Source organism: Haliotis rubra, unplaced genomic scaffold (assembly GCF_003918875.1).
Source record: "Haliotis rubra isolate DU_JTF1 unplaced genomic scaffold, ASM391887v1 Scf812, whole genome shotgun sequence".
Lineage (NCBI taxonomy): Eukaryota > Metazoa > Mollusca > Gastropoda > Lepetellida > Haliotidae > Haliotis > Haliotis rubra.
The window spans coordinates 316,440-337,373 of NW_025767538.1; the positions used below are offsets into that span (position 1 = coordinate 316,440).

Below are 20,934 nucleotides of genomic sequence, written 5' to 3' on the forward strand. Positions count from 1 at the left end.
TCATTTTCCGATTAAACTTATAATAATATCCTGCAATATTACACTGGTATACAGTAGGCCATGTTAATCATGTATTTTTATACAAGAAACTCTGCTGTGTTGACCTTCTGTGGCGAGGGTACAAGTCTGATCTCGGGCCTGGTCATCTTCACGGTTCTTGGGTTCATGGCCAACAGTGCTGGAGTTGGTGTTTCAGAAGTAGCATCTTCGGGTACGAAGTCTTCCTCAAGTAACGCCTCGGGGTGGGAAATCTTATTCATTGTGCTGGCTTCCTTAACGCTTAGATGCATCCAAGAAAATAAACATAATTAAAACACAATTATCATTTATTCATGACATATAATATACATTGCCAATTATGAAAAAACAAATAAACAAAATTATAAGCGTACAATCGCAAATCAAAAGTGCAATATTTTGTACTTGGGTTTACTACGCTCGAAGCGAAACACCCGGGATACCGCACCCAGTCAGAGAGGGTGGGCGAGCACTCAAGTGTAACATTGGGTGGTTCATTTGCCGATACCACCAGGGCTCTTTGTTTATGGCGTATAGCCTGATGGGTGTTAAGTTCAAATTAGATGTGGTCAATGATTGAAGCTGTGTTTTGTATATTGCCATTCGCAGACAGACAGGCAGACACATAGGTGTCAATAAAACAGACATTGTGTTTTGTCTGTGACCGAGGCTGCTTATCAAAATCATCATGGTTTTTTTTATATAACGAGTAGATTATTTACTTGTTTGTGTACACAACCAAGATTAGACTACTCCTGCTCACGACCTTATAATCCGGGCATCCCGCTTCAAGCTTCGCGAACGTATGCACTCCGCACTCCCCAGCTGGGGTGAAATTAGTGAAACGTTTGAACTCAGATTTCGCGTTTTTTTTTATCGTGTTATTTTTAACTTTATAGGGCGGTTAAAGCCTTGGCTCATCACGCCGAAGACCCGGGTTCGAATCCCCACATGGGTACATGTGTGAAGCCCATTTCTGGTGTCCCCCGCCACGATGTTGCTGGAATATTGCTAAAAGCGGCGTAAAACCAAACTCAGTCAGTTTAACTTTATAAGTTGAATTTGCATTTTTAATAATTTGTTAAGTTTTGCGTTGCATGTAAGCTTTAAGTCAGAACACATGTTGGCACCTAGACAGTTTTTATCTAATTGCATTTGATTGGCAGGTCCAGGCCTTGCATTCGTGGCGTACCCAGAAGGCCTGTCTCAACTTCCCCTGCCTCAACTCTGGTCCTTCCTGTTCTTCCTGATGATGCTGACAGTTGGATTGGACAGTCAGGTAAGGGAACAGTCATGCACAGGTGTACCATGATAGAGAGATAGATATTCAGTATGGATGGATAAAGTGAAGGGTAACCATTCATGGTATGGTTGATATGGTGGGATGAGGGGTGTTATCAGTTATCTTTTATGGTACTTACAATGAGAGTACCGTATTATACAATATAAACTCTGTCAAAAAAGAAACGCAACCCCTGTCCTCAGATATGAAAAATTCGTTTGAATGAAGTGATTGCTTCCAAACTAAAATTTATTCGAATGTATTGAAATGATACACGTAATTAATGAAGATTACCATCCAAACAACTGCATTTGTACGCATAAGTGTATTTTATTGCTTATTCCGTCACAACGCATGAAATGACCCTCATGGTGACTTCGCACAAAAAAAACACATGCAAATCATGAAAATGGCAGTTAATGTAGGGGTGTATAAAAGCCCATGTGCTTCCGTATTATATTCATTCATTTGTCGCCGAAAAGCTGTGTTAAAAATGCCACGATTGAGTGCTGCCGACCGAAATATCGCCATTGGTCGTGTTCAAGCCGGAGAAAGTTTGGAACTGTTGCACGGCACCTAAATGTTCACAAAACAACGATATCCCGACTTTGGAGCCGCTACAACAACTTCAATTTGACCAACGATCGCCCGAGAAGTGGAAGGCCAAGAATCACGACCCCCCTTCAAGATCGGTACATCCGGGTCCATCACCTGCGTAATCGGCATGCCCTACCAACCGTGACTGCCACACAAATACCAGGTTTGAGGAGAGTGTCAGCTCAAACGATTAGGAACCGTCTGAAAGAAGCGGGTTTACGTGCCTGTAGACCAGTTGTTGGACCTGTACTACGCCCCCTACATCGACGCCGACGACTCAGGTGGTGCAACAACGTAAGGATACGGACTTTACAAAACTGGAGGCGAATCTGGTTTTCTGATGAATCACGTTTTCTTTTGCAACGTCACGACGGAAGACAGCGTCTGTATAGGAGACGTCATAAACGTTTTGCGCCCATCTGCGTCCGACAGGTGGACAGATTTGGCGGAGAAGGCGTCATGGTTTGGGGAACCATCTCATACAACCAGAAATCAGACTTGGTGATCGTTCCAGGAACCTGACAGCCCAACGTTACATCAACCACGTGTTAGAGCTTCACCTTCTCCCGATTATTGACCAACAGACACAGATTTTTCAACGGGACAACGCCCGGCCTCATACTGCACGTGCAACAATGAACTTTCTGCAGAATTCCAACGTCAATGTCTTGCCATGACCCTCTAAATCACCAGACCTCAACCCTATTGAACACCTGTGGGATACTCTGGATCGACGCGTACGTCAACGTCAGCCGCCGCCACAGACGCTGCAACAGCTCGCCGTTGCACTGCAGGAGGAGTGGAGAGCCATTCCCCAGGAAAGAATCCGGCGTCTTATCCGTTCTTGTCCAAGGAGATGCCGTGCAGTGATTGCAGCGCGTGGTGCTCATACGAGATACTGAGGAAGACGCCCCCCTGGTGACAAACTGGTGTCTGTGAGATGACTTTTGAAATGACAATTTTAAACATGCCCATCTGGGTTATTATTCTGCCAAATTTCAGACTTCTGTCTTAAATAATAAAAATGCCGTGTCGTCCTAAAACTTCAGATCAAAATCTCTAAAATACAGGGGTTGCGTTTCTTTTTTGACAGAGTTTATTACAAAAAAACTCCCACTATGGAAAACTGTATGCCATGAAATACACGACATTACTAATTGCTGTGAAGACTAAGGAACCAGGTTTTACGATTAGGTGATCTTATCCCTCCATACATGTGTAAAGTAAAGTCAAAGTAAAGTAAAGTAAAGTCAATTGTTCTCCTGAAGAAACTCCTGGAACATATTGTACGGGAAACTAGTTGATGGCTGGGTGCTCACGAGTTAGTTTTCACTTTAACATAATGTGCAATACTGAACCCTCAGTTTAGTGAAGTAAGAAGTCATTCTAATAAGACGGTGTATTAATCCATATTGGATTTTATTAGTTCTGTTGTGGAGTTTGTTGGCCATTTGTTCAGATTAATCTTGAGTAAGAACAACATATGATTTAATATTTACCACTTGTTACATAAATACTCAAGAAACACATGCTTTACTTCACATTGCAATAGATAAATTTCTTGCCTTTAGCCTTCGAGGCGTTTGAGTAGCTCACAACTTTCCATTTTCTGTATGATAATGAAATTTCCTTTCTAACAATTGGTGTGGTAGGTCCTTTATTAGTTTAAAGTAGAGCAAATATGCGCCTTTAATGTTGAAGTCTGTTGAAAAATGATAAAATCCTTCACATTTTCTGTTTCACTTACAAAAGCAAAATACATACGTACATGAGACATATTTATTGTGTCATCTTGGAGGACTCAAACTGTCGGCTGTTGGTTATATCGTTCGTTTTTAGTGAGGCATAATCATGTGTTATGTCACTCCAAAAGTTATCCGTACATCTTTTGGTCATACTCAGAATTTGTCGTTTTTCAAATTTGAGAAGATTTATTATTCCTAGAATCTTAAACGGGACTCTAAGGTACACATATGCATAGACATAGTTTTTCACCTTTCTTTGATCCTAACAAAATCACCTTCAAAGTTAATATTTTATTCTTGCTCTAATTGCAAACTATTTAAAAACCTATCAGCGTTCAGCAACATCCAAACAAAAACCTATAGACAGGATGGATGATATTCGCACTTTATTTGACTCCACACGCCAAAAGTTCTTCACAGTTAATGTTTAGGGAATTATTTTTAAAAACATATGTCAAGTTTAAAAAATCCAGATTGAGTTCCTACGTATAAATATCTTGTGTAGGCAGTTGTCATCGTCCAGTTGCTGGCATGAAACCAAGAACTATTGCACCACTAGTGTGATGAATGGTAAATAAAAACAAGGATGTGCGATTTTACAAAAACATCTTTTGCATATTAATTGAAACGTTGTTATTCCATCCACCTCAAGATCATCAAAGTGCATGACAGGTCTTGTAAGGGAATCCTTGACTAAATAGGTCCCTGCCATATATCACTGTTGGCGACGAACTGGGTCGGTATTCCATGTCAGTCTGTATTGCATTGTAATTAAGTATTAGATACACGTGATCAAGCAGAAGGATGACTCAGGTCTATTCCCATCAGTGTAGTAATGGGAAAAGTGTAAAAACAAATGTTTTGTTCTGATAACCTGTTTCGCTATGTTTTAGACAATAATGACGTTAACAAAAGAGCTTTTAGACAGAAATGTATTTATACTGACAATCAAGCTTGGCTAATTAACTACTACTATAAAATTCCTCAATATTTGTATTCCATGGTTAAAGTTGGTGTTACTTATGAAATGTAATTATTGTGTGCCAATAAAGTCTCATCGAATAGCAAGGCATATTTTTACTATAGAATATCCCTCCTAATAATAGATTTGCCTTTTTGGCATTGCCTCTGTGATGGAAACTCCTGATCTTTTCTGTTTGGTGTGTCCTATATATTGATGCTTTAGGGAGTAGAGTCTCCAGTGGTACTCCTAGCAAAATATACCGATACCGTCAAATGAAACATTTTAGCATTTTAAAAAGGTAGGAGTACCTCGACTCTCGTGTATGATCACTAATCTAAAGATTTCAATGGAATTAACTTATTACAGTAGTGAATGGTGGACCCAATACTGAATTAACTCAGCTCAACTCGACCGTCAATGATTCATTCACATAATGCTCAGTACTACACTTTTACACGCAGTTAAATCTATTTGAGGGGTACTCGAGACTGACTCGTCTTTAGCGTTGACGATTTATTGAAGATCTCTCGATCATCCCGGTGAGTACAAAACCATCCAGGAGACATCGTTAAGCGTCGTTGTATTTGTTGCAGTTTGCGTGGATGGAGACGGTGATAACCAACGTAATCAACCAGTTCCCAGCAGTGCTACGGAAGCGGCGGATTCTGGTCACAGCAGTGTCCTGTACAGCCAGCTTTCTGCTTGGTCTGCCCTTCGTCACAAATGTGAACATTAGTTAAAGTTTTCTGTCAAAGTACCTGTTGTTTATGAAAATATGACTCAAACGGATTTATTCAGTAGTCATGTGATTAAATCGTAAGAAAAAGACCAAACGCGCAATAGAAGGATTAAAGAAGTTCTTCCAGAGGTTTCATGCCTTCATGTTCATGCAAATTCAATGGAAAACTGGCTGAATCCTCGAGTTGTTCTTGCATTGTATCATGTATACTTTTGAATATCTGTTATTCCGATCATGAAATATGTCCGATAAATCGGCATATATGAGATCTTTAACTCCACGATTGAAAGATTGTCTTTAGTCTTAAAACAGAAACTGATTTTGTTAACGCCTCATTGAATACTTATATTTAATTTTCCAGGGAGGAATATTTTATTTTCAACTCGCTGACTGGTACATAGGTGCTTTGTGTGCAATTTTGTTTGCAATTCTGGAGTGCATAATTTTCAGTTGGATTTACGGTAAGATAAGATAAGATCTAACAATGAATATACTAAGTAAATAATGTTTAAAAGTGTTTAAAAAAGTATATGCTAACTGGTATAAAAGAGTGCTTGCTTCTCTTTGACTTTACATTTGGTAAAAGATACCTACGGCGAGATGTATAACAAGGGTTTAAAACATGGGTTGGGTCTTGTAAAATTCTGACAGAGAGAATTTCTTTAATTTGTTTTTGAAGCGACAGAGGTCCATACCAACACTGCAAAGAAAAAGTTCAAATGGATTGAATACATGATTTGTAAAACAAAGACATAAAAGTCGGATCAACATAGCATGGGTGATAGTACACAGCCTTGGAGAGCTCCTGTGTTTGTGATGGTTGACTTAGAGCGCACGCAGTTAACTTATACACATTGTTCTCTGTGCAGTAGAAACGATGCTATCCATCTTATGAGTTGTGGGCATATATCCAGATCAGTTAGCTTCTTGATGAGTATATGAGGTTGGATGGTATTGAAGGCCGAGGAGAAGTCTACTACTAAAGTGCGTGCATAAGCTCCAGTATTTTCGAGATGTTGATGGATGTTGTGTAACAGGGTGATTGTAGCGTCTTCAACTCCCCCGCCTGGCTCGATACGCAAACTGTAAAGGATCGAGTTTGTCATTGACTTGATTGGAGAGGATACAGAGAACAATACGCTCGAAGAACTTCATGAGTACTGACGTAAGAGCGATAGGTCTGAAGTCGTTGTTAACAGTTGGCTTGGGTTTGTTTTGTACTGGTATCACCTCAGACAGTTTCCAGGCTTTAGGGATGATCTGTTTATCCTGTGAAAGTTGGAAACTCTTGCAAAACACAGGACTAAGTTGATCTCTACACTCTTTTAATAGCATGCCGCTCAGACCGTTCTGAAGACTTCCGCATATTTAATTGTCCAAATCGAAAGTTTACGTCCTCTTCTGTCAGAGAAGGACTGTTGTCACTGTCACACAAATTAGATAAAAGTTCATTCATTTCATTAGAGAAGTCAAGGAGGTCAAACCGAGAGTAAAACGTATTCAATTGTTGGGAAAGTCCGACTCTTCTCCACAAACACTGACCTGTCTGCGACGCTCAGTTCCAATGATAGTGTTTAGACCCTCCCAAGCCTGGCGGGAGATATTTCGCTTGAATTCCTCTTCAACTTTTGCCTTTAAATCCTGTTTACACTGTCGTACCTTGGCGTTGATTGACTTCTGAATTGCATTCAATATCTGTCTATCGTTGGCACAGAAATCACGCTTTTTCCTCATTCAGGAGTGATTTCAATTCCTTACTGACCCCGGGTTTATTGTTAGGGTAGATTTTGATTTCACGGGTCGGAATGACACTGTCCACACAGAAGGTTATGTAAGCTGTGATTATATCATTGAGTTCACATGGGTCCCTGTTTTGAGCTTCTGCCTATATTTGGGAATGAGAAAGACACTGTTGTGGTCTGACGCGCCAAGAGGTGCTTTACTAATTGCTGTATATGCCTGCTTAATGTTACCGTAACACAAATCGAGAGTTTTATATCGTCTGGTAGCACATTGTACATACTGGTGATAATGAGGTAGAGTCTTTTAGGGTGCTGGCGTTGAAATCCCCGAGTATCAATTAGGGCGTCTGGAGAGATGTTCTTGAGACTCCGATCATGGTTATGGATGTAATCTGAAGCTGTCTTGTTGTTGGCGCTCGGTGGTATATACACCGCGGTGACAAATATCTGACCAAAACTCTCGGGGAAGACAGTTTGGTCTTAGTGAAACGCACAACAGATAGATGTCTGGCGAGCAATAGGTTTCACGTTGCACAATGTTCTTACACCAGTTACTCTTCACATACAGGCAAACACCACCTCCAATAGACTTTCCAAGAAGTTCACTGTCTCTGTCTAATCTGATTGGGCATCCGAACCCAGAGAGTTCTAAAATGTTGTTAGGAATTGTTTCATTTAGCCAGGTTTCTGTAAAACACAGCATGCAACTGTCTCGATATTCAAACGTGTAGTTCACACGGGCAGAAAGTTCAGTGAGTTTGTTCCTGAGAGATCGGACGTTAGATAGCAATATTGTGGGCAGTGGAGGACCGTCGGGTCGGGATCGAAGCCGACGTCTGGCACCTCCCCTCTTACCTCGTTTGTGAGCTTTGCTGGATTTCCTTGAATTATTTTTATGACAGTCCAAGGGTATATCCGTTTGAAGAACACTGATATCCGTGAAACTCCTGAGGGAGAGTAAATCTTCACGTCCGAATTGACAAAACACAACGAAATAAGGGTATCTGAACAAAATATATAGCACAAAAGTACATCAGTAGCTTCCACATGTTGTTTTAGAGTGTCTACTATGCAAACATATCACAGATCACACACGAACATCACACAACACACATAATAGACGAGAGCTAACTCTGATGTGTGTCGCCACAGCGCAGCGCCAATCACAGATTGTCTATATGATTAATATTCTGCATATAGAGTAACCTGCAAAAAGTTATAATATGTAACATATGTGTTGCTTGGTTTACACTTCTCAAAATGTACAGATTTTAGTGCTTCTTGAACTCTACCTTGTGCTTTTTTGGATTCTACCCTGATGATACTCAACCTCACAGGAACTAACATCCGTACATTCCTTAGAAAATGTAATTCCATATCTAAAATGTGCTACACTGATAATATGGTTGTAGTTTCAAGTTCATTAATTTAAAGTGCTATTCTCATTCTAAAGAGCTTTGAAAAACACTGATCTTTTATGCATAGAAAATATACAAAATATACACACATACAAAGACATTATCCGTTTGTCAGGTTCCAGGAGATTCAGTAATGACGTGCGGCTGATGCTGGGCAGGGGAGTTCCCCGGTTCTTCTCCATCATGCTGGCCTATGTTACACCGTGCCTCCTTACCGTGAGTCAAACAACCCATTTATTCTTACTTTAAAGGATACCAATTCTGTCTGCAGCTCTGACGAGTGATACATGTTTTGTTTATACATTAATAATTCCAACCATTCTCATCTGATCCTGATATCATTGCAGATCTCCTTGTTCCTGGTTCTGTGGCGGTTCCAACCATTCTCATCTGATACTGATATCGTTGCAGATCGCCTTGTTCTTGGTTCTGTGGCGGTTCCAACCCCCGACCTATGGTGCCTATCAGTACCCCTGGGTGTGTCAGGTAGCAGGGTGGATCTTAGCCTCCATGTCTGTCATCCCTGTACCTGTCATGGCGGCCGTCACCTTGCTCAAGGCCAAAGGATCGTTCCTGGAAGTAGGCCACATTACAAGTGTCTGATACATGTTATGCATGCAGCCCATGTTAAGTAAACAATAACGCAATAATTACATGCAATCAACTCTTATGAAGCTGTTGTTTCAGTAACTAGATTCTTCCTTACTTTGATGGGTTCAACAAACGTATCACCAGCCAATCAGATACGATGGTTACATGATGCGTTATGGTAATAATGTTTTCTTCCATTAGATTATCTTGAATCATGCGTATCATTGCATTGTATATTCCAGAGACTGAAGGCGAGTTGTCGGCCGACCGAGTCATGGGGCCCGTCCTTGACGCAACATTGGGACGTGTACAGGGAACGCCCTGGCATCAGAAATGACTGTTCTTGTCTGAATCCCTGCAGACGCTAGTTTCCTGTCAGGCTGAGCTGTGAACGCACAAATTTATCAAAGCATTGCAAACTTGTAAAATATGTGACGTAACTGTTTAACTTTGCTGATTAACTCGATGAAAGTTATCTTTCTTTATATTGTCTGATATTTTCCGAGATCATTGGTTGACCTGTAGCAATGCGCAGTTCACATAACCATCCTTGTGTTTCCTGGTGTCATGGTAACACCTTGTACTTTGTAACAAACGTGTGATTAAAATACATCAATAATAAGTTGTACCATCTAAACCATGGACACTGATTACTGAGAAGACGGCGTCCTTGTTCTGTCATGAACATTAAAGAGCACAACATTCTATCAATGCGGCACATTTTATGATAGAGCACTTACAGGTGGACAACAGGTTTTTAATTTTTAAGATTTGTCCATTTACAATAATAGTATTTAATATAAACTAAACCACATTATTGGGTATGAAATATTTTTTGGGAAAAGCAGATATGTGTCGAAAGTTGGATTACCCTTTAATATTTTATAATAAATGCCTTTAGAGGTACTGTATATAGTTCCATTCCACTTTTGTATAAAGTACAGTCCGTTGGCTCAAAAGCGGACCGATGAATTGCAATCTAACTCGAAAACTAATAAACATAACATACTCAATGAAACGCTGATCATAATCAAAACATCATACCAACTCTGTGAGGTTTTTGCAGAATTTTGGTCCTAAAAACAATAAAGTTGTTTAACAAACCATCATTAAAATATTGACACAGTTCACTGTTTGTTACGAGGGAGGAGTGCAGAGAAAGGGACAGACAGGTGTTCGAGAAGCACGTTCACAGACAAAGTTATTTATTCATTAACCTGTGCTGTGCCGTCTCCAGCCGTGTGGATTGACGGAGCCCAGCTGCCAGTTTTAATAATTCTAAGTGGGCCTTTTCAAAATTATTAATATTTTCATACCCCCATATTTGGGACCCGTATAAAGCAATGGGTAATCCCAAAACATCGAGGCGTCTAAGAAGAGTATCTAGGGCTAGGTTTCAATTACGAGATTTCTTTAAGAGCGCAAACATTGCGTTTTTAGAATTTGATGATAAATTATTAATCGTAAAATTAAGTCTGCTGTATGTTATGAAAAATAATGCCTAGGTATACACAATTATCAACAATTTCAATAGGTTGCGAACCAAATCGAAAAAAATAGTTTAGAATTTTGTTGTCGAGAACCTCCGCCAAAAAGTATTTTTTTAGTTATTGATGTGTTTACCGTAAGTTTCCAACAATAACAATAATCTTTAAATACATCCAACGAATAGTGCAGATATTTCATACTGTCTCCCAGAATGATCGTATCATCGTCATACAATAAAATAAACATTTAGATACACATGAATTTATAATTCATCATGTGCACAATTGACATTTATACCTTTGCACCCCTGGCTTCCAGGTATAAGTCTAGATCATTGAGAAATAATGGAAATAGTAATGGTGATAAGGCTTCCCCTTGCCGAACTCCAGAATAACTAAAAAGGAAATTAGAACTTTGGTTTTTAACCATAACTGATGATTTGATGTTACTGTAATATTTTTGACTAATTTACTCATTATATGTTATGTACAAATATATGGTTACATCGAAGATGAATTTCTCAACTAACTTGGGGTAACCAACTGCAAATCTTATGCAGATGAATTGCACGAGGATCATGCATGAAATTTCTGAAAAGCATGTGCAAATATCGTGCATGTGAACAGCGGCGTTTTTGTGTAAGGTTTTGTTCAGAATTCGCCAATTTTCACTGAGTTTCATCATTTATTGAACTCATGACAATATTTTTTTCAACATTACGAATTTGTTTTACAATACATCAGTTCATGTGTAAACAATACCTTTAAACAGTATTGAATATTTTGCAAAAGCTATTTTAGAACAGTTGACTGAAGTAAGTGGCTACATTTACACTAGTGAGTCTAAACTTTTGATGGGAAGTATATATTATACGTTAACATTTTTTCCAAAGACCTCCAAAAAATATCAAAAGCTTTAGTAAAATCAATAAATGCACAGTATAATTTTCTTTTCGATATCTTGAATTAACATTTGTAATATGAAAATGTTATCTTGACTTGACATTTTCTTTCTGAAATCTGCTTGAGCATTCATTTCCAGATACCTATTGAGTCTAGATTTCAAAATACTGGTAAACAGTTTCCCGAGACAACTAAGAATGATAATTGGCCGGTATGAGTTCGGATTAGAAGGGTTCCCCTTTTTCTTATAATAGGCCGAATGACCCCGGTTAAACAAGGCTTCGGGCATAATGCTAGATGAAAAATCAAATTAAAATACGAAACATAAAAGACAAATAGAATATCTAAAGTGTCAATCAAATAGTTATTTTCAATCTGATCTATACCTGCTGATTTGTTACGATTTAATCTATTTATCGCTGAGGCTATGTCTTCCGCAGTAAGCAGTATCATCAATGGCATTTACATCATCGTGTATACTGCTCTTGACCAGGCTCACGATACTGCTTCAGGGGCTGATAACATACATTATCAACTCCTGAAGCACTTACCTGAATCATGTTTAGAGACGCTCTTACATATTTTTGATGACATTTGGACATCTGGAAATTTTCCTTCGTCGGGGCGGGACGGTATTATTGTTCCCATACCTAAACCTGGACGTGATCATACTGATCCCTCTAATTATAGACCAATTTCACTGACTAGCTGCGTTTGCAAAACCATGGAACGTATGATCAATAATCGACTTGTTTGGTACTTGGAAACCAATACCCTTATAACTAATATACAATGTGGTTTCCGTAAAAACCATAGTACCATCGATCATTTAGTACGTTTAGAGTCTTTTGTGAAAAATGCCATAATTAATAAACAACATGCAGTGTCGATCTTTTTCGATTAAGAAAAGGCATACGACACGACATGGAAACATGGGATTTTAAAAGATTTACATGACTTTGGATTAACGGGCCGTTTGCCTCAATTTATATCCAACTTTTTAAATGACAGGCAATTTCAAGTACGAGTGGGTTCAACCGTGTCTGACCATTATGTCGCGGGTTCTGGTCTTGAGATGTCCCAAGGACAATAATTGATGAGACGGGGAACGTCGCTTAAGATATGCACCAGTTTATTGCCTGTGAAATACGAACATTACAACATGAGAAATATGTTGTATGCGTCCGACATGGTCGGATGGTGACATGAAAGTGTCGTATATATCTTATATGAATACATCGGCAATAAACAATACAATTATAGATATAAGATTGGTATATAATAGTTATGCTATAATTGAATAATTGATAAAATATATATGACGTCACGCATAAGCGTTTCGTCCGGGATATTTACAATTGATGTGACGTCACGCATTAGCGATCAGTCAAAATTATATACAACTGATGATTTAGTATACTGTAGACATAAAATCATAATTATTGATCATTCACACACTGTCTTACATGCAATGCTAGTGCTTTAAGTTAGTAAGTGATCCACGCGAGAGAAAGTTTACATTACGCGGTCGCGATTAATTACTAACTTAAGATATATGTTATTACTATGTTGATGATAATAATATGTATACTAGCAATGATATAGATGTAGAAAGAATATATGTAGAGAGCGTGCTTACCTGTGAAATACGAACATTACAACATGAGAAAGATGTTGTATGCGTCCGACATGGTCGGATGGTGACATGAAAGTGTCACACGTCACAGGCATGAAACGCACGAGATTTGGCGGGTTAGCCAAATACGGGTGGCACGTACAACTCTCTACATATAGCCAGTGGAGAAGCAGCCCTCTAGTGAAATAAAAGGGAAATAGAAGGCTGTCGGCGACATATTCCCCCCCTTTGGAAAATGGTGTCCTCAACATTTATAGAACAAAGGACATGGTCAACAATGAGAGAGGAAAATGACCAAACAGGGATATTGATGAAAATATCCCCAACTGAATTAGTTAAGCTTTTAATGACATGTATGCTTTTGAAAGGAACACCAAATAACGGAAAACAAAACACCTGGTACTCCTATGAAAGCTCGTAAGGTTTCAATGATCAGGAAATCATTGAAAGAAACTGACAAACCAACTGAACAAACCAACTAAACTATGTACAAGAACTTCAAACAAAAACTTCTTCCTCTTCCGCTTCGTTACGAACGACGGCCCCGAAGTTTGTCACCCACTGATCACTCTGCATCCAGGCTGGACGGGTTCTGAGTCGGGTAGGCCTCCCCGACTCCAGAGCGTCCATCTGGGCAGGTGATGCAGGTTGAACGCTGATGACAGGAGGGGTTGCATCTTCTGGTTCCACAGCAGTACTTGAGGGCGGCGTTGAAGTCGACCTTTCCGGAACGGAAATGCTGGCAGGAGGGATAACTGTATCAGCTGCTGGCTCTGTGGTCTCTGGCTGGCTTCCAGAAGATCCTGACGGTGGACGAGAAGCATTAGCAGCACTTGGAATCAAATTCGTGGCTCTGGTTTGACTCCTCAGTCTGGGCAGCAGTATGATCTCCTCTTCATCCTGACTGTCTTCTTTGGATCTGTCTGAAGCTTGAAACTCCTTCACTCGAAGTGATACCGATTTCTTGCTTCTTCTAGACTGGCGTCGTTCTGTCCTGGACGTGTCTTGTTGGAGGGAAACAGATTCCAGTGGAAGGAGCATGTTGCGGTGGAGAGTCTTCATTGGCCCCTGGCCACTCTCTTGCTTCAAAGTGTAGACGGGAATGTCCTCGTTGGGTTGTTTCACAATGACATAGACGTTTTTCCCCCACTTGTTGGCAAGCTTGTTCCTTTCTGTAAGTCCGACAAGCCGCACCAGAACACGATCATTTGGTTGTAGAAAGGACTCTCTCACTTTCTTGTCGTAATGTTGTTTGTAGCGTTGTCCTGCCTTCCTAGATTCCTTGGAGGCTATGTTGTACGCAAACTGTAGCCGCTTCTTGAGGTTGTTAGCGTACTGAGTACAGGTAGCTTGTCCTTGTCCAAGGTCGAATCCAAGAAAGGCGTCCACTGGGAGTCGAGGGTGTCGTCCAAACATGAGGTAGAAGGGAGTGAATCCTGTACTCTCGTGACTTGTGGCATTGTAGGAATGAACGAGAGCAGGTACATAAGTTTTCCAGTCACTCTTCTTCTCTTCATCCAGGGTACCCATCATGTTCATCAGAGTCTGGTTGAAACGTTCCGTCATACCATTACCTTGAGGGTGATATGGCGTCGTTCTTGTCTTCTTTATCCCAGTAAGTTGGCAGAGTTCTCTGATGATGTTGCCCTCGAAGTTCCTCCCTTGGTCACTGTGGAGTTTAGCCGGGAATCCATAATGTACTAGAAAATTGTCAAACAGTACTCTCGCTGTGGTCTTGGCTGATTGGTTACGAGTTGGGATGGCAATAGCATAGCGAGTAAAATGATCCGTGATCACAAGGATATTCTCGTAGCCTCCTTTGGATTCTTCAAGCTTGGATAGTCCAAACAGACAAGTTCCATGGGCTGTGAAGTGTGGATGCTTATAAGTGATGCGGCTTTCACAGTGGTTTTGCACTTGCGTCGGACACAATTACCACAGTTCTTAATGTACTTCTCGACATCCTCAGACATTCAAGTCCAGAAAAACCTTGATCTCACAAGATGGAGAGAACAAGCTGATGTTCAATACCTTCGATGTTGTTAATTCGTCTGAACAAGATCCCATCCTTGAGAAACAACTTGTCCCTGTCCTGAAGTAATCTTCTCAGTGTAGGATCCTCAAGTGACCGCTGACGTGCTGTGAGCTTAACTCCTTCCTTGATGAGATGGATTACCCGTCCAAGATGTTGATCACTGAGTTGTTCCTTCTTCCAGGACAGTGATGTAGGAGTCAATGGAATTATGTCATCTGGGCAATCAACTTTTCATCACAAGATAAGCTTTCCGCAGCAATGCAGGAGGTGCAATGAACTTGGCAGATGGCCTTTTTAGATTGGGGTTCGATATGAGACTCCTTGCTGTCCGAGTAATCTGGCCTTCTTGACAATCCATCGGCGTCCATGTTGGTGATGCCTGCACGATAGGTAATGATGAAATCGTATGCTGAGAGAGCAGCGAGCCACCTGTGTCCAGTGGCATCAAGTTTGGCTGATGTCAAGACGTAGGTAAGAGGGTTGTTATCTGTCTTGACCTCGAACATGTTTCCATACAGGTACTCATGAAACTTATCCGTAACGGCCCATTTGAGTGCTAAAACTCCAGCTTGTGTGCAGGATAGTTCCTCTCGCTCTTCCTTAGTCCTCTACTTGCATATGCGATTACTCTCATCTTGTCATCCTGCTTCTGGTAGAGAACTGCTCCCAGTACATCAGCGCTGGCATCAGTGTGGACCTCGAAGGGGAGAGCATAATCAGCATACGCTAAGATTGGTGGTGACGTGAGGTGCTGGATCAGGACATCAAAAGCTTTTTGTTGCTCATCATTCCACTTCAAGTTAGGATCAGGTTTAGAGCTTCGTCTCTTCTTCTTTGGTTGGTCTGTCAAGAGATCGTTGAGGGGTCTTGCAATCCGAGAGAAATCCTTCACAAAACGGCGGTAATACCCAGTGAAGCCTAGAAATCTTCTAACGTCATGCACATTGGTTGGTACGGGCCAATTCTTGAGTGCTGATACCTTCTCTGGATCCGTCTCTATCCCGTTGCAAGATACAACATGCCCATGGTATGTTACGCGATCCCTGAATAACTCACACTTGGAAGGCTTTAGCTTGAGGCCGTTGTCTTTCAGTCGTTGGAATACTGCTTCAAGACGCTCCAAGTGTTCCTCAAATGTAGTTGAGAAGATAATGATGTCATCCAGGTAAATTAGACACTCCTTGAGGTTGAGATCTCCCATACATTTCTCCATTAGACGCTGGAAGGTGGCAGGTGCATTGGTCAGTCCGAACGGCATTTGATTGCATTCATAAAATCCGAGTGGACCGGCTGAAAAGGCAGTCTTGTGCTTGTCTTCTTCTTTTAGTTCCACTTGCCAGTATCCTGAGCGTAAGTCCAACTTGGAAAACATGGATGCTCCTGACAGACAATCTAAGGTTTCATCGATCCTGGGGATGGAATAAGCATCCTTAACCGTCTGTTGGTTAATCCGGCGAAAATCCAGACATAGATGCAGAGACTTTCTTCCTCACTAGAACTATGTTAGACGAGAAAGGACTACGAGACTCAGGAAAGGCTCCACATGTCAACATCTCAAACATTCCAGGTGGAATTCGTCGGTGAGGTTCCTTGAAAGGAGTATCGTCAATGAGGTTGATCTCATGTTGCACAGCTGTGGTGTGTCCCAAATCAATGAGGCTCTTTGACATGATGCAGTTCCATCTTGAAAGCATAGTCAAGGCTTCGTCCCTCTGTCCATCGGTGAGACAACTGTCCGAGAGGTCAAAGTCCACTGGTGAGGTATGAGTCTCCTGGATGGTGTTGGTCTTTGTTGGCAGAGCATCGACAGGTACTTCACTGAGCACTCGAACCTCGTGAAGCTGACAGAGTCTGGTCTTGGCGGATATACTGATGATCCTGGCTGACATGTTGCAAATGCGAACAGGAACCCTGGAGGAGTTACCTCGATTACCTATTTCAACGAGTCTTGGGCAAACTGAGAGTCCTGTCCGAAGGTCAGAGTCCAAGTCATGGTGTTCGGTGATAGCTGTGGCTCTTCCAGGCTGATGACGCACAAGTCCAGCGATGTGCATCATCTGGTTTGGTTGAAGGTGGATCGGCGTCTTGTTAGTAGATCTTACTTGTCCAATGATTCCATTAGCTTGCGAACGTAATGCAGTAAGCCAAGAGGCTGGTATGGTGTTATCTACAGGTACCAAGTATCTCTCCACAAGATCTATGATGTTGGTTCCGATCACTAGTGGTACTCGCCTATTGTACTCTGTGTCTCTGGTGACTAGTAGAACAATGTCCAACTCCTTGTCAATGAAGGGGATGTAGATCTTGGCCTCCAAATATCCTGAGTATGGAAGGATGTTATCGCCTGCACCCATTACTTCGATCTCAAAGTCCTTGAGCTGTCGTAGTGGAAGATGAGTAAGGCATGACGCGTGGTATCCCTCAGATACAGTTGAAACCATAGATCCTGGATCAATCAAGGCTGGACAGTTGATTCTCTCTATGTCGATAACTGCCTCGTTGGCTTTGCCGACCATCCGTCGATGTAAATCTGATATGGGGCTAGTAGTTCCCTCAGCCTCAGTATGCCCCGCAGCAGTAGGCTGGCTTAGTTTAAAGAATCCTTGTCTTCCTTCTTTTAGTATACTTGACCTCGACCACGTCCTCTTCTTCCTCTACCTCGAGTCCGTTGTGGCTGAAGGGAAGTACTGTTGTTGCTGGGCCTCCTGGGTTTCCAATGCCTTCAGTCTGTCCAGAATCTGCTGGAGAAGGTGACTGTCTGTAGGCGGTTTCTTGGATGCCAATTCCAACTTCTCAAGCCTCTTTGTAATGTCGGACAGCTGTCGAGCACTTTGATCCTGAGGAGAGGGGGTAGATCCTTCTAGTGGTTGTGAGAAACCTAATGTCTGAGGTTGGTGCTGACTACGACTGGGTCTTGGCTTGACAGGCTGGCTGTTGTTGATTTCCTGTTCAATCAGTCGAACGGTCTGTAGTAGTGTGTGGAAATCCATCGAGGAGTAAAAGCATGACGTGTTGCATCCTTCAATGCCAGATTCCTCAACCCTGTCCAGAACCGATTCCGTAGCATGGCCTGTCTTGCTTGTGTATCCAAGTAGGACCCTCTATCGTGCACACTCTGTAGAATGTCCTCAAGCCTGATTCCCCATGGCACCCATGAAGGCCACCTCCTCGTGGTGGGTGCTGGGTCACGCTAAGCGCCTTTCAACCCCCGTTGTGGACCCGGGGGATATTTTGGTCCACCAACCCGTTTGCCGTGGGTTTGCGCCCTGTGTCGGTGGAGGACGGGATTCTGGTGGTTGAGGGCAGGGGCTCCAGGAACAGCGTTCCTTTGCCCAATACACCACTTCGACCCTTACTTCACCTAGACGGGTGGTTGAACTGGCCCGGTTCAATCAATCGGCTGGTCACGCCGAGCCCTGTGGTATGCATTTTGCTATGTCTTGACTCGGTATACTTGTTTTGAATACTATCTGTGTTCATAAAGTTATTTAATATTCTTGCCTAGAGCTCATGCCCAGAAGGCGGTGGCTCATGGGCCAATCTGGTTTATCCTCTGGATTAACTGGAGTATATCATTTCTGTAACCCTTTGGTGTCAGTTTGCTGGAACACCGCATACGTATGACATCGCTCTTGTTGGCGCTCCATGGTGGGCAGGGACCAGATTTGATGAACCAATACACAATTCACTATGGGTAAACAAAATCCAAAAAAAACCAAAACGGCAACTTTCCGAATCTGATTCTGAGCTTGACTCTGATGAAGATGATGTGGTTACTAAACTGCTATATTCTGAAAGGGATACTTGGCCACGCTTTCTTGTTCTGGAAGCAAAGGGTGACCGAACACTTGCTTCCTATTCACCATTTTTGTTAGAAAAGGGATTACAAGGTAAAGCAGGTGAGTTGAAAAACGTTACCAAATTACGGTCTGGAGGTCTTTTAGTTGAATGTGTCAGGAAATCGCAGGCAATTAACCTCATGACGTCAACCAAATTAGCTGACATTCCAATTACATGTTCAGCACACAAGACCCTTAACTTCTCCAAAGGTCTCATCCGTGACAGAGACCGAAGTCTCGCAGATGAATCTGTTGAAGACATTGTATCTCAGCTTAGAAGTCAAGGTGTCCTTGAGGCCAAACGATTTACATATCGTAAAGATGATCGTGTATTCCCGTCCAACACATATCTTTTGACTTTTGACACCCCGGTTCTGCCAACTTCTATTAAGGTTGGATGTTTTCCATGAGGGTGGATCTCTTTATCCCACGCCCTACTCGTTGTTTTAATTGTCAAAAGTTTGGCCATGGGCAAAATTCGTGTAGGAATAAGTTAGCTTGTTTCAGATGTGGAGAACCTGATCATGATGGCAAAATATGTACAAACACCATCAAGTGCTTACATTGCAAAGGTGACCATATGGCATCTTCAACAGACTGTCCTGTGTGGAAATATGAAGCCACTGTACAGAAATTAAAAAACTGAGAAACGACTCAGTTATGTCGATGCGAGGAAAGAAGCCAGACTACTTGCACCTGATCCAACACGTCCATCATATGCTTCAGCAGCCAAAAAGGTAACAACTGCATCTATTCTCTGTCAGACGGACCTTACTTGGGTGAAATCTGAACATCCAAAATCCCTCTCAGAAATTGAACTAAATACAGTAAGTTCCAAACCGGCCACAGATCCAGATAAGTCACCAATAAAGCAAAGAGGAACATCTTCAACACAAACAGAGTCAAATCAAAACAAATCGTTAAAATCTACTAAAGTGGACATAAAGAAAAAACAGATTCAATCTGACAGATTGCCAAAGGCATTAAAAGACACAGTGCAATTCCATAATAAATATGGATTGCTTGAAGATATGGATACTGAAGTATCCACATGTGTGAGCGCTGGTGGCCATACGCGTGGTCACTCACCGAAAAAGAAAGGTAGAGCAGTATCTCCTGTTATTGCTCCTTAGACAATTACACCGCGATGAGCCATTCCCCTAATCTAGTACAATGGAATTGCAGAGGACTTAAAAATAACCTTAATGAACTACAGTTGTTAGTTCAAGACTTTAAACCGTCGGCAATATGTCTCCAAGAGACGTATCTTAAACATACTGATACATTTGATTTACGGCAGTATAGCTGTTATCATTCATTTTCTCCTCCAGGAGATAGAGCGACTGGAGGTTCGACTATATTGGTTAGACATAACATCATTCATAGTGATGTTCACCTGAATACCAATCTCCAAGCCATAGCTATTCGCCTCAGCCTGCACATTGCGTTTACTCTATGCTCTTTGTACATTCCACCCTCATCTGCCCTTCGACAAACTGATCTTCAGAATCTCTATGATCAGCTACCAAAACCCTGTATCATCATGGGCGATTTGAACGGGCACAACCCTCTATGGGGAAGTACAAGTACAAACAATAAAGGCAAGATTATTGAGGATTTTATATCTGATAACAACTTGTGTGTTTTTAATGACGACTCAAACACCTATTTACATCCTGGTACGGGAACTTATTCTACACTTGATCTGTCCCTTGCTGATTCAAATGTCTACAACGAATTTGAATGGTATGTTCATGATGACCTTTGCGGAAGTGACCACTTCCCAACTGTCCTAAAATCAGTCAAACCAGATGATAACCCACCTTTATCACGATGGAATTTTAATAAGGCCAATTGGTCTTTGTATGGAACATTGTGTATGGAAAAATTAATGCCGGAAAATTTTATAGATGTATCAGATCCGATAGAGTTGTTTTC

At 41.4% G+C, this 20,934-nt stretch overlaps 1 protein-coding gene and 1 long non-coding RNA gene across 2 annotated transcripts; both read left to right on the top strand.

Moving 5' to 3' along the window:
* The first annotated feature begins 124 nt into the window (after positions 1-124).
* Positions 125-5,234, top strand: LOC124261860. Its single transcript, XR_006894446.1, has 3 exons — positions 125-211; positions 1,185-1,297; positions 5,200-5,234. It is a non-coding gene; the product is annotated as an uncharacterized LOC124261860 (long non-coding RNA).
* Positions 5,235-7,150: 1,916 nt separating this feature from the next.
* On the top strand, positions 7,151-9,464 carry LOC124261852 (sodium- and chloride-dependent glycine transporter 2-like). The gene is made up of 4 exons (XM_046696225.1): positions 7,151-7,176; positions 8,628-8,721; positions 8,917-9,084; positions 9,339-9,464. Exons 1-4 carry the CDS (start codon positions 7,151-7,153, stop codon positions 9,462-9,464), a joined length of 414 nt encoding a protein of 137 aa, XP_046552181.1.
* The last annotated feature ends 11,470 nt before the right edge of the window (positions 9,465-20,934 follow it).

What these genes read in the sequence shown, in the direction of transcription:
- LOC124261852 (XM_046696225.1), top strand. Translation starts at nt 7,151, where the DNA reads ATGACACTGTCCACACAGAAGGTTAT. An exon ending in CTGTCCACACAGAAGGTTAT is followed by an intron (nt 7,177 to 8,627) that starts GTAAGCTGTGAT and finishes GTCAGGTTCCAG; the next exon opens with GAGATTCAGTAATGACGTGC. An exon ending in TTACACCGTGCCTCCTTACC is followed by an intron (nt 8,722 to 8,916) that starts GTGAGTCAAACA and finishes ATATCGTTGCAG; the next exon opens with ATCGCCTTGTTCTTGGTTCT.